The sequence below is a fragment of the Gopherus flavomarginatus genome, chromosome 4 (genome assembly GCF_025201925.1).
Source record: "Gopherus flavomarginatus isolate rGopFla2 chromosome 4, rGopFla2.mat.asm, whole genome shotgun sequence".
Lineage (NCBI taxonomy): Eukaryota > Metazoa > Chordata > Testudines > Testudinidae > Gopherus > Gopherus flavomarginatus.
In genome coordinates this window covers 108402686-108423316 of record NC_066620.1, presented here as the reverse complement: position 1 = coordinate 108423316, position 20631 = coordinate 108402686, and the positions used below count along the sequence as shown (strand labels likewise).

Below are 20631 nucleotides of genomic sequence, written 5' to 3'. Positions count from 1 at the left end.
TTTCTTGCCTAGCAGTCTCCAGTAACTCTTGCCAGTACTGGGAACAAAAAGAAGCAGGCAACTACATGCTCTGTTGCTACACTGTAGAAACAAAAAGATACCAAAGATTTGTGTGTGTGTGGTTTACAAAGGATGAAATGCACAGCCAAAATGTGTAAGCATCTTGCCATCTGGTGTGAAAATGGTGGGCATGATTAAGTGAAAAATGACAGTGGAGCAGAAATTCAGTGATGTTTTGATCCCACCCCTCAAAAAAGGCTCAGATAGACAGCCTATGTAGTTTAACCTGTCCCAGGCATGGAGGAAAATGTTAAATATAGTAATGTCTCTGTGACACTGGGAGCAAACCCCAGAGCAACAGAAGACTGATGTGGCCTGCAAACGTTGTACAGTATTAATCGCAGATTTGGGAGTGCAGAGGTAACCAGGTGTTGGTTAGCACATCAGTGAAACCTACTGCCGTGCTTTTGATGATGTGTGGAACTCACATACTCAGTCATAGAAAAAATGTTAGAGGGACAATGTCAGGTTACAATTTATATTTCCCAAAACTACATTAAAAAAGCATTAAATATGCTATGTCAAGCACTCAGTAGTTAGGATATGCCAGAATTAAGGTTGCCTTAATTTGTCCCACTTGTGCGTATGAGTTATGATACCGTCTTTTATTACAGGGCCATAGAGTGTTTTTTCCATAGTTTGGAAATATAATCCATGGAAATAATCTATTGCTGTGAGGTTTTAATAACAGAATTTTTAAATGATTACTTATCAGTGATACTTTAACCTGGGGATACTTCTCAGATTTGTCACATACCCTTTATCACATCTTAGAAACCTGCCTGCCTGCCTATCCTTGCACAGGATCAAGGATGGCAGAATGTTTGTGTCCAGCTTTCTTGCAACTGTTCACACTCTTCTTACAGCCACTGCTCTTTTCACATAAGGCTGATTCAAAGCCTAACTAAGTTAAAGTTAAAATATAATGGCAGGATTTGGCACTTTATGTGAAAATTTCAACTACTCTTCAAAACATTTGGTCAGGACATATTAGGAATGCTATAGACCACATAGGTGCTTTGATCACTCCTGAAATATAACTCTAGATCCTCAACTAGTGTAAATCCTCACCGCTTCATTGGAGACAATGTAACTATGGCAATTCACACCAACGGAGGATCTGGCCCATGAAGCATATATTTTTTGCACTATTGTTGATGTCACTGGTGTTATACAACAATCAACCACAAATTCCCAATATCAGTCATATCTTTTATGACAAAGTTCCTCCTCTACCTTGGGGTCCTGTGCTTATTGGCGGATTTGCTCGCCTCAGAGATCTTCCCCTCTGGTGGAACCCACAGTCCGAGTCAACTCCTCCTGTATCTGATCAGGAATTGGGAGGTTGGCGGGGTACCCGGGCCCACCCTCTACTCCGGGTTCCAGCCCAGGGCCCTGTGGATTGCAGCTGTCTGTAGTGCCTCCTGTAACAGCTGCATGACAGCTACAACTCCCTGGGCTACTTCCCCATGGCTTCCTCCAAACACCTTCTTTATCTTTACCACAGAACCTTCCTCCTGGTGTCTGATAACACTTGTACTCCTCAGTCCTCCAGCAGCACACCCTCTCACTCTCAGCTCCTTGCACCTCTTGCTCCCAGCTCCTCTCACGTGCACCACAAACTGAAGTGAGCTCCTTTTTAAACCCAGATGCCCTGATTAGCCTGCCTTAATTGATTCTAGCATCTTCTTGATTGGCTGCAGGTGTTCTAATCAGCCTGTCTGCCTTAATTGTTTCCAGAAAGTTCCTGATTGTTCTGGAACCTTCCATGTTACCTTACCAAGGGAAAGGGGACCTACTTAACCTGGGGCTAATATATCTGCCTTCTATCACTCTCCTGTAGCCATCTGGCCTGACCCTTTCACACTTGTTAATTTTCATTGTAGTTTTGTTGCTTCCAGGACTGTAATTTTAATGTAACATGATGCTGTGTAATTTACAAATGAATTTTGAAACATCCAGCTTTATTATGCTACATTATTCTGAATAATATGACACGTTTTGCATAAATGAATATTCTGTCTATTTTTTTCCTCCACAGTTTTTTAAACCCGCACAACTATACATCATACTGGGGCCAACCTGATCTTAGAAATTGCACAGGTAAGTGTATTGATATTCATCCTTTTTCTAGGAGCAATTTCTCTACATCCCCTCTCCCCCTCAGGGACAATGTACTCCTCCCCCCAAACTCTCCCATCACCCTCAACCAAGATGAAGAACATACCAAGAACTAAAGAATATACCAACGTGTCATCTGAAGGTTCAAGTGGTGTATCTACAACAGCCCAAAACACTGAAGAAATAGTGTCTCCACAACCTAAAGGCAGTTTCCGATGTTTCTTAGTCAAACTTTTCCCATGTATTGGTGCACCTCTTGCAAAAAAGATTACAAAGAAGGAAAGCTTCCCACTGCTACAATTGGTAAAACTGGAGGAGCTTGGTTTGCCAGACCAATCAACAAAGCAGATGCTGACAAACTACATGAAAAGGCTGCAAAACAAGCCTCTGGACTGCATCGACATGCAGAAAGCCTTATAAGCCAATCATTGTAAAAACCAGTTTTAGAAGTACTGAATGAGGATGTTAAGAATGCTGCAGACACAACACCGTTTATGTAAATAAACACAGCTGTTGGCATAATACTTCCTACGTAAGCAAGAAATACCACACAATACAAACTGGAGGCCAATGTTAAGTTCATTGTCACTTGTCAACCCTGAAATTGGACACTGTTTCTGAACAAGATTGTCAAATGCTCACTATCTTTCTGCAAGAAACTCAACTGACTGATTAAAAGCATGCAATGCAACAGTGAAAGATTCAGCAGTTGAAAAAGTGAAGAACTATCTCACCACATTCAAAACATTTGCATACATGACTGATGAATGCACCAATGCAAATTGGCATCAAGCATTAAGTCATTGCATATATTATCTCGATGTCAGTGGTAGGCCCATAGATACATTTCTAGATGTTCAGGTTATAGAAGACACATCCGCTGCATGTGTGACAACCCATGGGTTAAATGAGTTAAATGCTTGTAAATTGAACACTAAACAGATGGCTGCTTGTGCATTTGATGGAGCTGCAAACTTTTCTGGAAGACATGGTGGAGTACAAGCTTTTCTCAGAGAAAAGTGTAACCATAATCTCTCCTAAACACACTGCAGAGCAGTCTTAACTTTAGTATCCAAAAAGATAATGGAACAATTAATTAAGCAAGCAATTTGCAAACACCTAGAAGATAATAAGGTGATAAGTAACAGCATGTCAAACCAATCTAAAAGCTTTCTTTGACAGGTAAAAAGCCTGGTGGATGGGGGAAGTGGTAGATGTGGTATATCTTGCCTTTAGTAAGGCTTTTGATACTGTCTCAAATAACCTTCTCATAAACCAACTAGGGAAATACAACTTGGAGCTACTATAAAGTGAGCGCATAAATGGTTGGAAAACTGTTCCCTGAGAGTAGTTATCAGAGGTTCACTGTCAAGCTGAAAGGGCATATCGAGTTAGGTCCTGTAGGGATTGGTTCTGGGTCTGCTTCTGTTCAATATCTTCGTCAGTGATTTAGATAATGGCATCGAGAGTACACGTATAAAGTTTGTAAATGATTCCAACTTGGGAGGGGTTGCAGGTGCTTTGGAGGATAGAATTAAAATTCAAAATGATCTGGACAAACTGGAGACATGGTCTGAAGGAAACAGGATGAAATTCAATAAGCAATTAGGCTGTGATGTGATAGAGAATTTGAATACAGAGTGGAATGTCATATGACGAATGAATGAGGATTTCACTTCAACTTCTTTTTTATCATCACTGGTGGGTTAACCTGATCTTTGTGCTTTGTTTCCTGGGATGAAAGAAGTAGGAATTCATCTCTTGCTATCCCTAGTCACAACAGCTCCAGTTGAGCATTCTTTTTCATCAATGAATAGAATTTTGTGCTTTGAATAAAGTCTCCTTCTGCTTCATCATGTGAATGAACAAATGAGCATATCAGCTGAAGGACGGGAAGTACCATACACACAAGAAGCCGCGAAAGATGAGCACACTTCATTCAAGAACTTCATTAACAAAGTTGTGAAAATTACAAGAAACCAGAAAGGATGTAGATATAATGCTTCACAGAAGGCCTGAGTAGCCAACTTTAATATGTGTGATGATTTTAAAACAGGTGTTAAAGTAATAAAAGGGTTGTGAAACATTTTTCAGTTTTTATTATGGTGACATACAGCCCATCTTTGCCCTCACGGTCTCATTCTCCTGTAAATTTTAATACACACCCCTAATTTCAATGCCTGGGGAAAATACTGTGAAGCATTCTTGTGGTGTTTGGTGGTTGGTTTCCTCACCTGATGCCAGCATGTCTCCCTCTCTCATACTAAGTTGTTTCAATATTTTTAAAAAAATCGAAGTAAATATTGAAAATCTATGAAAAAACAATAAATTGAATCCAGCCTATCCATGACAGTCTCTGGATCAAATTCAGTGCCATGAGTTAAATTTTTATGCCAAGACTGGGGGCAGGTGTTAATTTGCATCAAATTGACAGTCTGTTCCAGTCTGATTTTTCCAACGTTTTGTACCTGGGGCCTGATTCAAAGCCATTGAAGTCAATGGAAAGGATTCCAGTGGGCTTTGGATTGGACTCCTGGAGCCTTATTCTCATTTACACAAAGACAGCTTTATATCACACTGTTTTTAAAGTGGGAATAAATTACATTTATACTCATTTTATGTCCCTTTTACATGCCAGAGTAATGTAAAGGGTCTTAGTGTAAATTGGAGTCATGTTCTTTGTGTACACCAGTGGGTACAGTCATTGGAACACAGGAGTGCAGAATTCTTGTTTAGTAGCATTTTAAACCCAGTTTGAACTTATTTTGCACAGGTGTAAGTGACCATACAAGGGATAAGGCAGTGCAGAATCAGGCTCTCGGATGTAAAATGAATGTAATGTTAGCCAGCGGGGCAATGGTGGTTGTATCTCAGGAAAAATAACAAATGTGTGAGTGTAGATAAAGTGATTTGTTTATAGTTTTTTTTCTCCTACATTCATCACTCTACCTCCTTAGCCTGTCAAATAATTTTTTCAGCACACTTGCAGAATGCCAATTTTTTTCAGATTACATGGCTTGACCTTTTATACTAGTTTTCTGGCCAACGGATGCCCAAAGTCTAATTTATACCACTATTTGTATGTGGCCCACATTGCCACCATATTAAACACCCAATCTTGTCTTACCAGAAAAAGCCCTTGTATGAGATTTACTTGTCATGCCATTCATGCGTAGGCTCTGGGTGAAATGAACTCAATAGAAAAATTCCAATTGACTTCAATAGGGTCAGGATTTTACTTTCTGAACCGAAAAAGGAGTTAAATTTCTCCTGGAACTGGGGCATCAGGAGACCCACAGTTTGGTCTCAGGGATGAAGGAGAATGTGGTTTTCCCAAAGAGAAAAAGAGTATAAGATAAGGGCAGGAAAGGAGAGAAGGGAAGGAAATACTCTTATCTTCATTCTTTTTCCCCTCTTTTCTCTTCTTTCATTCATCCACTCTAATCTTTTCCTACTTTAAATGAGGATAAACCCAGATAAAATTAGTAAAAGAAAGAGGAAACAGAGAAGTACATTACATAAGTTCAGCTCATCCTATACACTTTATGTTGATTGGTTATTATGTTTGTTCAATTAGCACTGAATACATTGTAAATCAACAAGCAGGAAGTGTTCTTCACATGTATCCCTTTCTCCTTTTGCTCTCTGTTACCAATGTTCTCACAGAAAATGCAGCTGATATAGCCAATCAACTTCTGAATCTCACTGGTGAAGGGCAGCAACTGACCTCTGACAAAGTCAATGATGTTGTCCAGAAACTTAAAAAAATTGTGAACGATGAAGAAATTGATGCATCTTTGGGTTCTACTGTGGTGACAATTTTTTCCAATATTTTAACGAGTTCAGACAGTGTATTGGCAGCATCATCTTCTGAGTAAGTGTTTCTGAATTTGAGGGAGAAGGTTGAGAAAGTGTTTTACTACCTGTAGGGGCATGGGATCATAAAAACTTGAAGCTTTCTAAATAGAGATACACAAGCTACAGCCAACCTACCTTAAACTTTTGATTAAGTCCCTTGAAAGACATTTTTCCAAGGGACATATATCAAGTCTCAGAATTAAGGGGCTTGACAAAAAGTTAACTATTTTGATATAATAAGTGAAACTGTAATATGAATTTAAATATTATTGGAATATTGTTCTGTAGCCAGAAATGACAGACAGACAGATCCTTCCTTAGTGAAAATCAGCATAAATACACTGGTTTCAATACCTATGTTGATTTACATAATTTGATGCTCTGGCCCAGAGAGATCAATTTATCAAATCTCCTGCTGGGTTTACAAAAATTAGTGTCAGAAATGGACTCAAACCTCACGAGTAATTTTCTTTCCTGATGCTGTATTACTGGTTTCATCATTATTTTTCTTTCTTCTCATCTCTTCTGTTTTGTTTATATGTATATAGTTAGATATAGATATAGATATAGATATATAAAAACAACATTTTTGTTTATAATTTTCTTTGTTTTTAGAGCTTTAAAAACTATTGATACTTTAGCCTTAAAGATTCAGTTCACTGGACCATCCATGAGCATCTCAACTCGGAACCTGGCACTTGGAGTTTCTTCTATTAATTCAACTTCATTTAGTGGATCCTCCTTCAGTGTTGGTCCCCAGAACAATGCTTCAGATTTTCAGGTACAGAACAGACATTTACACTGGAACTCAAAATGTTAAGAATTATTACTTATTATTTATTAGGTATGATACAGGAGCACTGAACCCAGTTGGGAGTATTGTTTACCTTTTCTCCTGCATTCTTTCAAATAGCTTAATTTAGTATAGCTCTACCTCGATATAACACTGTCCTTGGGAGCCAAAAAATCTTACCGTATTATAGGTGAAACCGTGTTATATTGAACTTGCTTTGATCCGATGGAGTGCGTAGCCCCTCCTTCCCCTGGGAGCACTGCTTTACCGCGTTATATCCAAGTTCATGTTATATCGGGTGGCATTATATCGAGGTAGCGATGTACTTCCATGAGTTATAGGAAATCCAGACCAAATTGTGACTGTTACAAATTTAAATGTTTTGCTGACATATTCCTAACTAGCTCCATTTTTTCATCTACTTGGAAAAATGAGGAGGGAAAATATCCTCTATTAATCTTCTGTACAACCCGTCTCCTGAATTAGACTTTGGCAATCTGTTAGCCAACACACATTTAACAGCTCCATATGATTGTCACTTGTAACTACCTTTTACAAATAACTGATGATGTTTCTTCAGTCAAGTGTTGCTTTACTGATATAAAAACAGCTGATGATATTGGTATCTCTGCCTATAAAAATAATATTGTTGATTTCATACATCATATTGCTGAGGACCAGAAGTTCCTACCAAATATTTAGCAAGCATTAAACCCAGGGCAATTTCACTATATCAACAAAATGCCCCACCTGCTTTATTACACACTTCCAAGTGAGTGAAAAATGGTGAATTTCAGACTTCCAATAATGTGTCACTATTGTATCTAAAATTCTTCTTAGAGATGACCAAAAGAAGTTGATTGAACTTTAGTGTATCTTAGTATCATCCATGAAAAATAATGAAACATGGGTGTTCTCATCTCAGACATAGAGATGGATTATATATTTTTACCTCTCAGATCTACATATACTCTGTGATGTAATTTTAAACAGAATTAAGTATTCGAAGTTTCCTAAGAAGAAGTCTGCATTCAATCCTCCTGCAGAGTAAATCCAAGATGGTATCTACATGAAGGACTTCATCGGTGTTCTGGTACAAGCTTTCATAGATCAATATGGAAACCTCCAACAGTTTTTTAATAATTCTGCTTACTCTGAGCCAAACCCTGAGTTCTGCTGTGCACATGCATCTTCCATTAACTCCAGCAGGAGATAAATGTTCACCAACTCTTTGATTTTGGCCTCAAGTTGTTAAATGTCTTTTTCATCACAACATCCCTGTGAGCTATTCCCATTTGTTACAGATAGGGAACTGAGGCGCAGAGAGACTAGAGGCCAGATTTTTGATGGTATTTAGGTGCCTAAAAATGAAGATAAGCAACTAGTAGGATTTTCAAAAGCCCCTATGTACCTCACTCCCATTAAATCCCACCAGGCACCTGTCTGCTTCTTTAGGCACATAAATACATGTAAAAATCTGGCCCTAAGTGACTTGACTAAGATCGCACAGGAAGTCTGTGGCAGAGCAGGGAATTTATCTTGAGTTCTTTAGTGCCCTAACCATGAACTGTCATGTCTCTCCCACTGGACCACATGCCAAACACATAGTCTCTGTGTAAGTCTGCAGTGTAGGTGAAGGTAGGTGAGAGGGAAAAAAAACCACAATAAAAATCTTTCTATTATAAACAAATGATCAGACCTGAGGAGCTAATTTCATAATTTAAACATAAAGTTGTGCTTAACAGTTAAATGCAAATCATTACAATATAGTGTAACAGAATAATTTTGCTGTAATATACATGAGAAACTAAATTCTCTGTTGGTGTAAACTTGCTATTCCTAATAAATAACTTGTCATTTCTGTAAGTACCATGCAAATTTATGGCAAGATGTACATGAATAACAGTATCATAAAATATAGTATTTTTAAATATTGTTTATATTATCTTCTGGAGCTAAAATTCAAAGGATCAAATTCTCTGCAGGTGTAAGTAGGCCCCGTGACATTTATTTTAATGGAGTTCCACTCATTTTCACTCACAGAATTTTGCCCATTTTTCTCCAAATCAAATTTAGCGTAAATGGATGAGGAAGTTCTGTGATTAATAAAGCTTGATTGCTGAGTCTTATAAAAGAAAAGGAACAGTTATCATTCAGTTTTCACCTTGCATTTATGGAGGTGAAAGGAAAAATTCTACATTTAGATCTGGGATGTCCGGCATGTATAATAACAAATACCATCTGTGGCATGAGGACATCCAGGAATATTTTCTTGCCCTGGAATAATTTATTACAGGATTGTTTAAATAATAATGAAATCCAGATTGTGCCATAAGAAAAGACAAGTTCATTAATAATGTTCCTATTGGAACACTGAGTTGGTTTTCAGGCTTTTACACTTCCAACAGCTTATTGACAATTCTTAGCCCCTTCTCCATCAACAATTTCCTCAACATCTGTGGTCACAGTTTGTATTTCCATGTTTCTTAGGCAAGAATTTTTCTCTTCTCTCTGGGTGGAGATTCCTTTTCACAAGATCAAGAACATCTACCAAATATTGTGATGATCTTTAGGGAATCTTAAAAACCTCAAGCTACATGTTTTATTTTTTTCCTCTCTTAAGATGGATATCAAGCAAATCTATCCACAGAACCTTGAAGAAATTGTACTTCAGTCAAGTATCTTTACAGTTCTTGCCAAATTTTTGACTGTTAGCATTTGGGAATTCATTTTGTTAAATTGGTCCTGCGTAAGCTTATAAACAGTGGGAGTCCCCTGTAATGATCCTATATTATCTACGAACCACTGATAGTTATTCAAATCAGTTGTGGGAATAATAAGTGCTTTCCAAAATGGCTGCAGAAGCTGTAATACATTCACATATTTCTTTGCTCTAGTATTTTAATGTCCATGAGCGTTGTTGTCAATAAATATTCACTCTTTCAAATGTTTACAGTAAGCAGATAATAAGGGTTGCAAATACCAATATGTCATTCACAAGAGTATTTATGAACATTCCTGACCAGCCTTTGTACTGGACAGGCAGTTCAGCTATAGGCAAGTCTACAGCTTGTGACATGAAGGGGTAAATTGTCACTTGGGCCTTTGGGTTGATGAATTTGGGGTCGACAAAGGATTGGTGGATAGCTGACACTTGTGCCCCCGTGTCTCTCCACGCAGTAACCTTCTTTCCGCCCACTCTCAAAATTTCCCTTCACTCCAAGGGTATTTGAGAGGCATCTGGGCCTGGGGATCTTTGGTGTGAGGGTGGTGTAATGAACTGCACTCGGTTGGGGTTCTTTGGGCAGTTGGCCTTTATATGTCCCAGTTCATTACACTTAAAGCATCTTCCAGCTCACTGGTCACTGGGTCGAGGTGAGTTACTGGAGGCTGGTGAGGTGGAAGAATAGGGCGTCTGTGGCTTTCCTTGGGTTGTAGGTGGGGTCTTTGGCTGCCATCGGTTGTAGGATTTATTGTCGGTGTGCCCCCTGGGGTATTCACTCCCCTTGACAGTAGCTTTCTTGCTTTCTGCCACTTCCATCCATTTGGCTCCAATCTCCCCCGCCTCGGTGAGATTTTTGGGTTTTCCATCTTGTATGTACCGTGTTATGTCCTCAGGAACACCATCCAAGAACTGCTCCATTTGTATGAGGAGGTGCAGTTCGTCCAAGGATTTAACATTGTTTCCTGATATCCAGGCCTCATAATTTTTCCCAACGTACTAGGCGTGTCTGGGAAATGACACATCTGGTTTCCACTTTTGAGTTCTGAAACACCGATGGGCATGATCTGGGGTTATCCACATTCTGAATCTGGCCTTGGTTTGAAACAGTTTATAATGGTTCATTCTGTCCTTTGGCATTTCAGCTCCACCTCTGCTAAGGGTCCACTGAGCTGTGACCTCAGTTCTACCATGTACTGGTCTTCAGGGATGCTGTACCCAAGACAGGCCCTTTCAAAATTTTCTAAGAAGTCCTCAGTGTCATCACCTGCCTTGTAGGTGGGAAATTTCCTGTGATTTGGAACAATCATTGGCAGAGGGTTGTTAGGACTGGCGGGAGCATCCTGCCTGGCCCGCACCAAGTCCATTTCATGCTTTCTCTCTTTTTCCCTCTCTTCACTCTCATTTTGTTGTTTTTCCATTTCTTGTTGGTGTTTCTCCCTCTCTCGTTGGTGGGCTACATCTTTGGCTGCTTGCTCTCTTTTGTAGGCTGCCAGTTTGATGTTTTCTTCCCTTTCTTTCAGCTCCACCTCTTTTTCTCTTTTTCCCATTTGTCGCCTGTGGTCTGCTTCTTTGATTTGTGCCCCCATTTTTGCCTTGGAAGTCATGGTTCCTGTTTTCTTGTGTTGGGGTGCCCTCTGGTGTTTATTGTTTGAACTGCTGGCTCTCTGTTGTCTCCTGGGGTCTGCCTAGCAACAGTGCTTTTTTTTTCTTCCTCTGGCTAATCTTTTAAATGTAAAGTAAACCAGAAAAACCACTTTATTTGCATGTGTGTTGTGCTGGGTACTTAACTCTCAATCGGAGTGCTATAGTTTAACAAAAGACCCCTTGTCAACCTTAATAGTTCCTTGCTTAATATGCAAGCCAAAGTGCAACTGAGAGAACAGAAAAAAAAATTCTCTCTGACTCTTTTTAAACCCAAACTCTTTCTCTCTGCATAAAAGCCCTAGCAGAGAAAAAGAAAATAATATTCCTGCTGGCTTCTGGATTCTTATATTATCCCACCGCTGTCACTCATGTCATAACTCTCCTACTCAGATCTGAACCTTAGAGTTCAGAACATGAGAAGTTAGCATGAAACCTCCAAACTTAATTAACAGCTTGGATCTGATATCGCTGCCACCAGCCAGAAAAATTCCAGTGTCTGGCTCACTCTGGTCTCCCCAAAACCTTCCCTGGGGAACCCCAAGACTCAGATGCCCTGAGTCTCACCACAAAGGGAAATAACCCACTTCCCTTCCCCCCTTTATCTCCTCCCAGATTTCCCCACCCTGGGGACCCTAGGATACTCCCTGCTTCAAGTCCTTGAAACACAAGTACTGAGAGATCAAATCTCTCTCTCCCCTCACCCAGAGGGTATGCAAAGTCAGGCTTAGTAAATCTAACACAAAGAGATTTTCCTCCTCCCTTCGTTTCTTAGCCTTAACCAGTGAAAAACACTCAAACAGGTCTTAAAAAGAAAGCTTTATATAAAAAGAAAGAAAAAGGACATAAAATTGGTCTCTGTATCAAGGTGACAATATACAGGGTCAATTGCTTAAAGGAAAAAATGAATAAACAGCCTTATCCAAAAAGAATACAATTTAACACATTCCAGCAACTACACACATGTAAATACAAAAAAAAATATAAACCTATTGTCTTACTATCCTTGTACTTACAACTTGGAAACAGAAGATTAGAAAGCCTGGAGATAGAAAGATCACTCTCAGAGCCGAGAGGGTTACCGAACCAAGACAAGAACAAAGAACTCACACCCAAAACTTCCCTCCACCCAGATTTTAAAAAGTCTTGTTTCCTGATTGGTCCTCTGGTCAGGTGTTTGGTTCCCTTTGTTAACCCTTTACAGGTAAAAGAACATTAACCCTTAGCTATCTGTTTATGACAACGTCTTTTTCTGTTGGCCAGTTCTATTTTCCTGTTTAGAGATGGGCTTCTAGAGATAAAGTTACCAGACACAATGAAGTATTGTAGGTTCCAAAATCTCCTGTGCCAAGACAACTCTTGAAAGAACGTTCCTGAGGAAATAATATAGCGGTTTAACCAATGACAGTATAATTTCTTTTGTTTACAAAAGTTCTTTCAACAAGGTCAAGTCTTCTAGCCATTAGGCCTTAAATACCAACCATAGTGCTTTTGACCTTTTCAGTCCCGGCTAATGGCTCTGTTGCATGAATTTCTAAACTAGTGTAATATATGTTTATATTCGTAGGCACTCTTACAATATTTCCCATGTCCACTTGTCTGCTAATTTCAGTGTCTTGTTCAGAAAGTTGTAAGTCTCTTGCCTCTTCCACTGTAGTTACAAGAAAAGAGGAGGCTCTCAGATATATGACAGTGCTGACTGTCGAAATAAGGACCTGATTGTATGGACTGATGGATTGATTGATAGAGTGGGCTTCTAGCTGTTTGATACATTCCTGTGTAGTCTATCCTTTTTCTGACTCCAAGGAATTTCTTATTTTTGCCATATCTAGTTGGTGACCCTAAATGTAATTTAAAAAATCTTTGTATTTTTCTTCCCCAGATTGTTTCACACGGAAACTGGACATGCTGATAAGCTATTACAGAATTCAAAAGGGAGAGAATTAAATCTTTTCTAAATGACAAACAACGACATTAATCTAGCACTATTGTTACTATGCATTAGTCAGTATAAACAAAATTCCACAAGGAAACATGTCGTTTACTCACCAATTTTGAATATGAGTTATGTAGAAGCTGCTAAATGGAAACATTTGTTGCTCTCATGGGGAAATGACATATTTAAATATGGTGAACTAAAAATCCACCTTCTAGCAATTTACATGTATATCAAAAAGTCACCACAACACAATCTTAACAAAAAACTGCGGGAAAAATGTCCATTAATGCTCTTTTATATCAGTGTTGTTAACATAAAATGGCTAAAAATGTCTCTTAAGACAAGTTAAATATAGCCAGGGCCCATCTATTCTGTGATTTGGTAGAGTTTGCCACAGAATCAACCCCTTAATACAGAATTGTGCTCCAGGTCAAAGCTTTCATTTTATAAAGAAAAATATTTCTAGTCCGTGTGGTTGTGAAGAAAATATTCTAAGGCTTTGCTTACACTGGAAATCCTGCACCCTTTTTCCCAGCAAAGGGATAGGTGTACTGGTGCTTGCAGCACTCTAAGTGCTAATGTGGATAGCAGCCAGCATTAATTTTCATGATTCAATAGTAAAAATGCCTGAGCCCTGCCCATACTGGTGCTCACATTGCCTCTAGCACCAGCACAGCCACACTAGAAAGAGGGACATTTTCTAGTGAAGACACATCAAAACATGAATTACGTGTAAACTGAAGCAGTGTTGTGTCCCTGAAACAATGGCCCAGCTCTGCAACAATGGCCAAGGAGTACAAAACATTCCTCGCAAAGGCAAAGTTGGTCAGTGTGCTCCCTTACTGCTTGATTGTTCTCCTGGGCATAAGTGAGAGCAACATGAAGGGTGCTGTAAATTACCCTCACTGCTCTGGGCCCCAAGGGATCAATACAGCAGCTGGAGATTAGCTTTGTCTATTTCTTGAAGCTATTTGGGCACGGGAACTATCTTTTTGTTCTCTGTTTGTACAGCACCTCACACATCAGCGCCCTGGTCCATGATTGTGCTCCTAGATGCTACAGTAATACGAATAATAATATGTCTCAAGCCTGGACTCCCACAAGAAAGATGTAAAAACATACCATACCAGAACATTATTTTGGACTGTATCAATCCTCATCTAGCGCTACGCTATATTTATGCTAATGGTTATTGTAGTCTTATGTTCAAATCACATTTGACACTATTGCAGGGAGTGTGCACAGATTCAGTGGACTTTGGTTGATTTCATTTTTGTCTGACCTGCTCTTTCCTCTTTTTATAAAACAGTTAGATTTTGACAAGACTCAAGGAAATGCCCTGGCTTCTGTTGTTCTGCCCTCAAGTTTACTGAAGAATTTAAGCCAAGATGAGTTTGAAGCTGTATCTAGGGCTCAGTTTACATTCTTCAACAAAAATGGACTTTTCCAGGCAAGTACAAATATGCTTGAACCAATTTCACGTGGACTAAAACAAGTGAGCCTGCCAAAGTAAAAACACTTTGCAATATTTCATGAGTTATGGAAATGATATGGTCGTAGTAGAGATAGGCATTGGGAATAAATATTGCATATTAATAATTACTAGATTACCACAGTATTTAGGTTATTCATTACATCAAAGATCTTACTGCAATTCTAAGGAAAGTTTCCTTCTGCTCATAATAGTCTAGAAGGAATTGATATTCAAGTGGTCATAGGCATAGATTGGCATAGCTCCACTGTGTTCAGTTGAGCCACACTGTTTTACACCAGCTTGGCATTGAGCCTAAAATTATTTCTCTTCCTTTTTTTTTTAAGTGATCAACCAGGGTGAAATTTACCCCTGTGCAGAAGATCAGCACAAGGCTAATGTACCAGTTAAATCCCACTGATACCTTTGTGCGGGTACTTTGCACAGGGGTTAATTCCACCGATACGAGAGCATGTTAATTTTACTGTTGACCATCACAGATACGCCTTCTCAATCCAGATATAGTGTGTTTACACCTCATATACAGGTTTTCTGAGAGGAAATGGTTACTCAATAAGGTTAGTGATATTGAGATCGGAGAACTGAGGGGATCTAGTTATTTTGTTTTTCTTTAAGTCTGATCATGTTATAATCACTTTCCAGGTCTTCATCCACCAATGAGTTAGGAAGATCTTCACAATTGGAAAAAAAGTAACTCTACATTCAAAATATATTTTCTTCATTCAGAAGCAAACATAGCTTTCATAATGAACAGTGTTTTTGGCTTGAGTTCATTTTCCCATTAGTATTTCAAATGACCTTTGGCTCTTGTGCATCCGCAGAACTCTGTGGTATTGTGTTGTGTGTATATTATCATTTTTATTGGCACTGTATTGAGATACTTGAGATAATCTAGGCTAGCAAAATACATGTGACCCATAGTTGCGTTCTGAAATACACCCTGCGGTATCTGCAGATGTGAGTCAAGAAGCCAGAAGCATACAACAGTAGGTTTTGTCTTAATCCATACAATGATAAAACATTCTATCTTAATAAATAGCACTAAGCTTGGTCTTCAGAAGCTCCATCATGATTAGTCATGACTAATCATGGTTTCTTCATATTTTATATTAAGGGGCAAAGTTCAACCATAATGATTGTGACTTACAATTAATGATACCCTCTCGAAAGACAAATGACACTCCTGATGCCAGATTAATATATAATTGATCTGTCTGACTTCCTCTCATGTATTCCTGAGTTGTACTAAAATGTGTTTGTCAGTAAGAAAGATATATTTGATAGGAAGACAATAAAAACGTAGAGCCGCAGGAATACTGCAAGGAATTTTTTCAGGAATAGTTTACTTTTTTAAACAATTCGTTTAGGCAGCCTAGGTGTGCTGGGTCAGACGTTTGAGAAAGTGAGCATATGCAAAAACCATATTTTCCATTTGCACATGTGAGCATTTATGCATTCATCAGATCATGAAACAGAAACAGTAACTTGTGACCAATCACAAGTAGCCAAGGTTTCAATCCTTTAAGGAGCTCTGACCTCTTCACCGATGCGGGAGACTTTGCAGCACAAACAGTGAATACATATGCTCCCTGACTTACGCAAACGTTCTGTTCCGGAACGCCTTGCATAACTCGAATTTTGTGTAAGTCAGAAACATATCTCTGACCATTACACGCACACACAAAAAAACCCCCTCCTACTTCTAGCTTACGGAACTTTTTCCGTAAACTCAGATTTGTGTACGTTGGGTTTACGTAACTCGGGGAGTGTCTGTACTGAATGCTCACTGAGAACTCTTGACAAGCCATCCAGAATTTTTTTTTAAAATGTCAAAAACTTATGTTAAATTTTTTTGAGCCGTAAAAATGTTTGAGGAAATCACAATGTGCTCAGACATGTCCTAAACACAAGAGACTAAATGCCCTAGCTAAATCACATGTGAAAAGTTATTTGCCATTCTGTAAGGAGGAGTACTAGAAGAGGAAGAGGAGGGATTCTTTCTGGAGGTGGCTAGATGGAAGAAGGGAAAATTCTCATTTCAAAATGTCAGCCTAATCCAGACTAACATTCCCATTTTTCCTTGGAGTACTAATATTATACTGATGCTATATTAATAATAAGACCACTTCATTCTTGTATAGTGCTTTGCATCTCTAGATCTCAAAGCACTTTTAAACAAACAACATCAGTCCTTGTGCTATCGAAAGATAGTCAAATACTTTTTCATGAAGAGGCTTCCAAAGAGCACTTAATGCTGCTTGATTATTTCAGCTAGTTTATACTGGATTCTGATTATGAAGACAATTAAATAATGGTCACTTCCTATACAAATAAACTACAATATAAAATAATCTGCAGAACATCTCAATCAACAGAAATTTACTGTTTGGTGCATGAAGCACTTTCTTCTCTTAGTGTAAAAATATGTAATGAATGCACAGTTCAAAATTTTAAACAAAAATCTCCACTGGTGTTGGCTGTGCCATTTCTCTATTTGAGAGAATGCTAATTTGTATTTGGTGCTATTACCTTACACTCCACTATAATTATCTAGCTAGTTAAGGTTTATTTGAAAACTTGATTTTAAAAGACTCTATTTTGAGCCTATGAAGATAGTATTTTAAAATGGTACAGTCTTTATGAATTGTATTGAATACTATATAAATACTCAACATTTCCTCTCAGACCCCTGTAATAGTTCCAGCTACATAATCCTTTCATTTTTATACCTCTTATATTCTCCTGCCTAAAAGCTTTTCCCCAAGCTTAATTCAGTCCAAACTAATATCATAAGAAGAAATATTACTTGTATTTTATTTTTACAGATGTCTCTTATCCCCTTTTAACGAAGTGTGGGAAGAAGACTTCAAATGGCCTTGTGAAGTCTAGCCTCCAATTTTTTTACTAAGTGGTCGATCCAAAGCCCACTGAAATCAGTGGGAGTCATTCCACACGCTTCATTAGGCTTTGGATCAGACACTTAAAGCTAAGAGGTAGACTTATCACCTTTTGTTGTGTGAACATAAATAGATTTGTGAAAATGTGACTCATCTCTCTGTGCCTTTTCAGAGCAGGTTAGGAATAGCACTGGGTTAGTAATAAAGTCATGCTCCTATCAAAATTACCACCAAATAGGACTGTGTTGGAAATATTGTCTCTTACTATATTGTGTCACTTAGAATTTTTTTCCACATCTTATGTCGCTTCATGACCACTTGCTGCCAGGTAGTGTATAATACTGAAGGTGGTGAATAGATCATGTTAATATTATATGTAATGCCAAAAAAAAAGGAACCACCTCACTCTCCCAGAGGCTGTTTTGTCAATATGATAAAAAAGCTGCAGTTCATTCTTGGTTAAGGAAATGATCTAATTATATCACAACTTGTTATCAGTTAGCATTGTTTGAGGTATAATGGTGGTTGGCCATCAAACAAAGTGATTTAAGAGAGAAATTTTATGGAAATTGCCTTACAATCTGCCCTTAATTATGTGCTTGTGTATGTTTATGATAATAACGGAAATAGCAAAGGAAAAGCTGTAATTTGATCTTACAAACAGGATGTTCTTATAATGGATGGTCTGAAGTATAAAAGTGCTGACAGTTTGTTTATTCTGGCACACTGCAAAAATAAAATCATCTTCTCTGGCTAGTGTATTTGGTGCTCTGATAATATTTATTGCATTTTTTAATCTTTCAAAGGATGCAGAAATGAATGCCAATTTAACCAGTTTTGTAGTGGCATGCAGTATTGGAAATGTTACCATCCGGGACCTTCAGGATGCTGTCAAAATTACAATTAAACATACCCTGTTCCAGGTAAGAAAAAACTGGTATAACTAGAGGTAAAAAATTTCAGATTGTATCTGGCAGTGGTAGAATCAGTGGTAGAAAGATTATCATTGGTTTTGTTGGGTTTGGGGAAAGATTCCAGTAGAGAGGGAAAAAATCACATTTGTTAACAAATACACAAAAAATCCAGTGTTTAATAATCATTTAAAATGTAGATAATTCAACCTATCCCTGCTGTAGTTTCCAGGCTGCTAATACTTGATACTTAATCAGATGGACTCATAATTTGTGTCAATATTTATTGTTCAAGGGAACTTCAGGTTGATGTGAATTCTTTGAGCAGACATGGACCATTTTATTAATTGTACCTCAAGGAATTTTGTTATTTCTTCGTTTTGTGCAAAGAAACAAAGGACCATTACAAAGTGACCAATATTACTGATGGGAAAGTAGAGCCCAGAAAAATCAGTCTTTTGTCATGTTTTATTTATTAGTTTTTTTAAAAAATTCCCATATGGGTCTCATTCGGCTCTCATTTATGCTGCTGTAAACCAAGAGAAACTCCACTGGAGGCAATGGAGTCACACTGATGTCAAACTCTTTAGGTGAGGATAATCAGGACCACTGACCTTGGGGAAGGGGAAGAGGAAATAATATTTCATATTTCAGTTAGCTTAGACTAGCTGCTTATTATGAAATCTACTTCCAGGTCAGACTAGATGGCCTCGAAGTGGATTCAGTAAGTTATTCCCTTCGATTTTTACCCGTCATTGGATGCCAGTTACTTGGCGAGTCCCTTGAGAGACCCTAAAGGAAGCGAACAATCAGAAGAACTTCTATTTAGGCCCTGTCCTTGCAAAGACTTCATACATATGCTTGACTTCAATGAGATTACTTACAGTGTGTAAAGTTATGCATGTGTATAAATCTTTACAGGATCAGGGCCGGATTTAGGGCAGGACTGTCTTTTTAATATAGTGGGGCCCTGATCCCTGACTGGAATTTGTGGACACTACCACAGTTCAAATATCAATAATGTTTCTCTTCAGTTTTTGTGTGAAAACCTAAGTAATGGAACTCCTGATATGTCTGTACATTTTAATCAAATTTATATCTTAATAGACGAAAATGTTCATTTGTATATATGTGTTTAGGAGGATCTTAATCCTACCTGCGTCTTCTGGGATATGAACAAAAACAGTAAGTTTAAAAATATTTCCAATTATTGTATGAGAGGAATAAAGATGTCTTGGTTTTTAAATCAATCACACTTGACACCGGGGTAGACAGTGTTTATGGCATACAGAATTCATTTTAGCTGAATACAAAGATGCAGTTATGTAGGTTTTTTTCCCTTTCTTCCTTATCAGTACAAAATAGTAAATAGAAACTGGTGAAGCCACGGGATGCTATTGCTTTGCTGGCTAACACTTTTAGCTCATGACAGCCAGTAGTGGAAATCCACAAATAGAAATTTGCACCCAATTTGAATAAGCTTTGTGCCTGGACTGTATCTCCATGGGCTTCAACATTGGATACCAAGGCTTCCAAAAGTGTCTGTATCTAAAGACAATCAGCTTTTGACTTTTTTTCCCACTTGCACAAATCAAATAATAATTAGTCAGGAGCATTGGCATGGGCAGCCTTTTAATGATCCTTTCTCAAGATTGATCTGGAAAAGATTGTGTATATCTTCATTTTAAAACTATGGGAGCTAGCTACCTGTGAGCTTGTATCACTAATCATGAGCCACAAGCTTCTCATGGTTACATGGCATGAAAGGGAGCAGATTACAATAACAATATGAAAAGAGGCTTAACATCCACTTCACCAGTGACAATGGCCTTTATGTCAGCAGCTCAGGGCATCCACAAAATTGGAGTATGTTCAGAATTGAGCACACAGGCCATTAGCAGACATGCTAGCTTACTGAAGAGTGAAAAAGAATCTGCTCATGCAATGACAAAAATTAATGCTTCCTTTGACTGTTGGGACACTTTAGTAGCTTTTCTACCCTGCTGCTGCCTCTTTCTCCAGCTCCTCCTCCTCTAAAGAGCCAGCTTGGATAGGTTCATGGAACAGGAGTCTGTAAGAATACAAATTTTAGAGTGCTCCAAAACATCTTGAGCCTGGATATCATTAACTAAGTGTTCCATAGATCAGCTTCAGAAATAGGATATGTCATACTATTGGGTCATTATATTACAAA

At 38.3% G+C, this 20631-nt stretch overlaps 1 protein-coding gene across 4 annotated transcripts in view; it reads left to right on the top strand.

Moving 5' to 3' along the window:
• The window catches only part of ADGRG6 (adhesion G protein-coupled receptor G6), a 174014-nt gene that overhangs the window by 111902 nt on the left and 41481 nt on the right, over positions 1-20631 (top strand). For all 4 annotated transcript variants that reach the window (XM_050949482.1, XM_050949480.1, XM_050949479.1 and 1 more), the window contains 6 exons: positions 2102-2163; positions 5848-6055; positions 6655-6820; positions 14447-14587; positions 18333-18449; positions 19577-19622. In XM_050949482.1, the coding sequence (XP_050805439.1) occupies positions 2102-2163; positions 5848-6055; positions 6655-6820; positions 14447-14587; positions 18333-18449; positions 19577-19622 (740 nt within the window). The remainder of the gene's footprint in view (positions 1-2101; positions 2164-5847; positions 6056-6654; positions 6821-14446; positions 14588-18332; positions 18450-19576; positions 19623-20631) is intronic.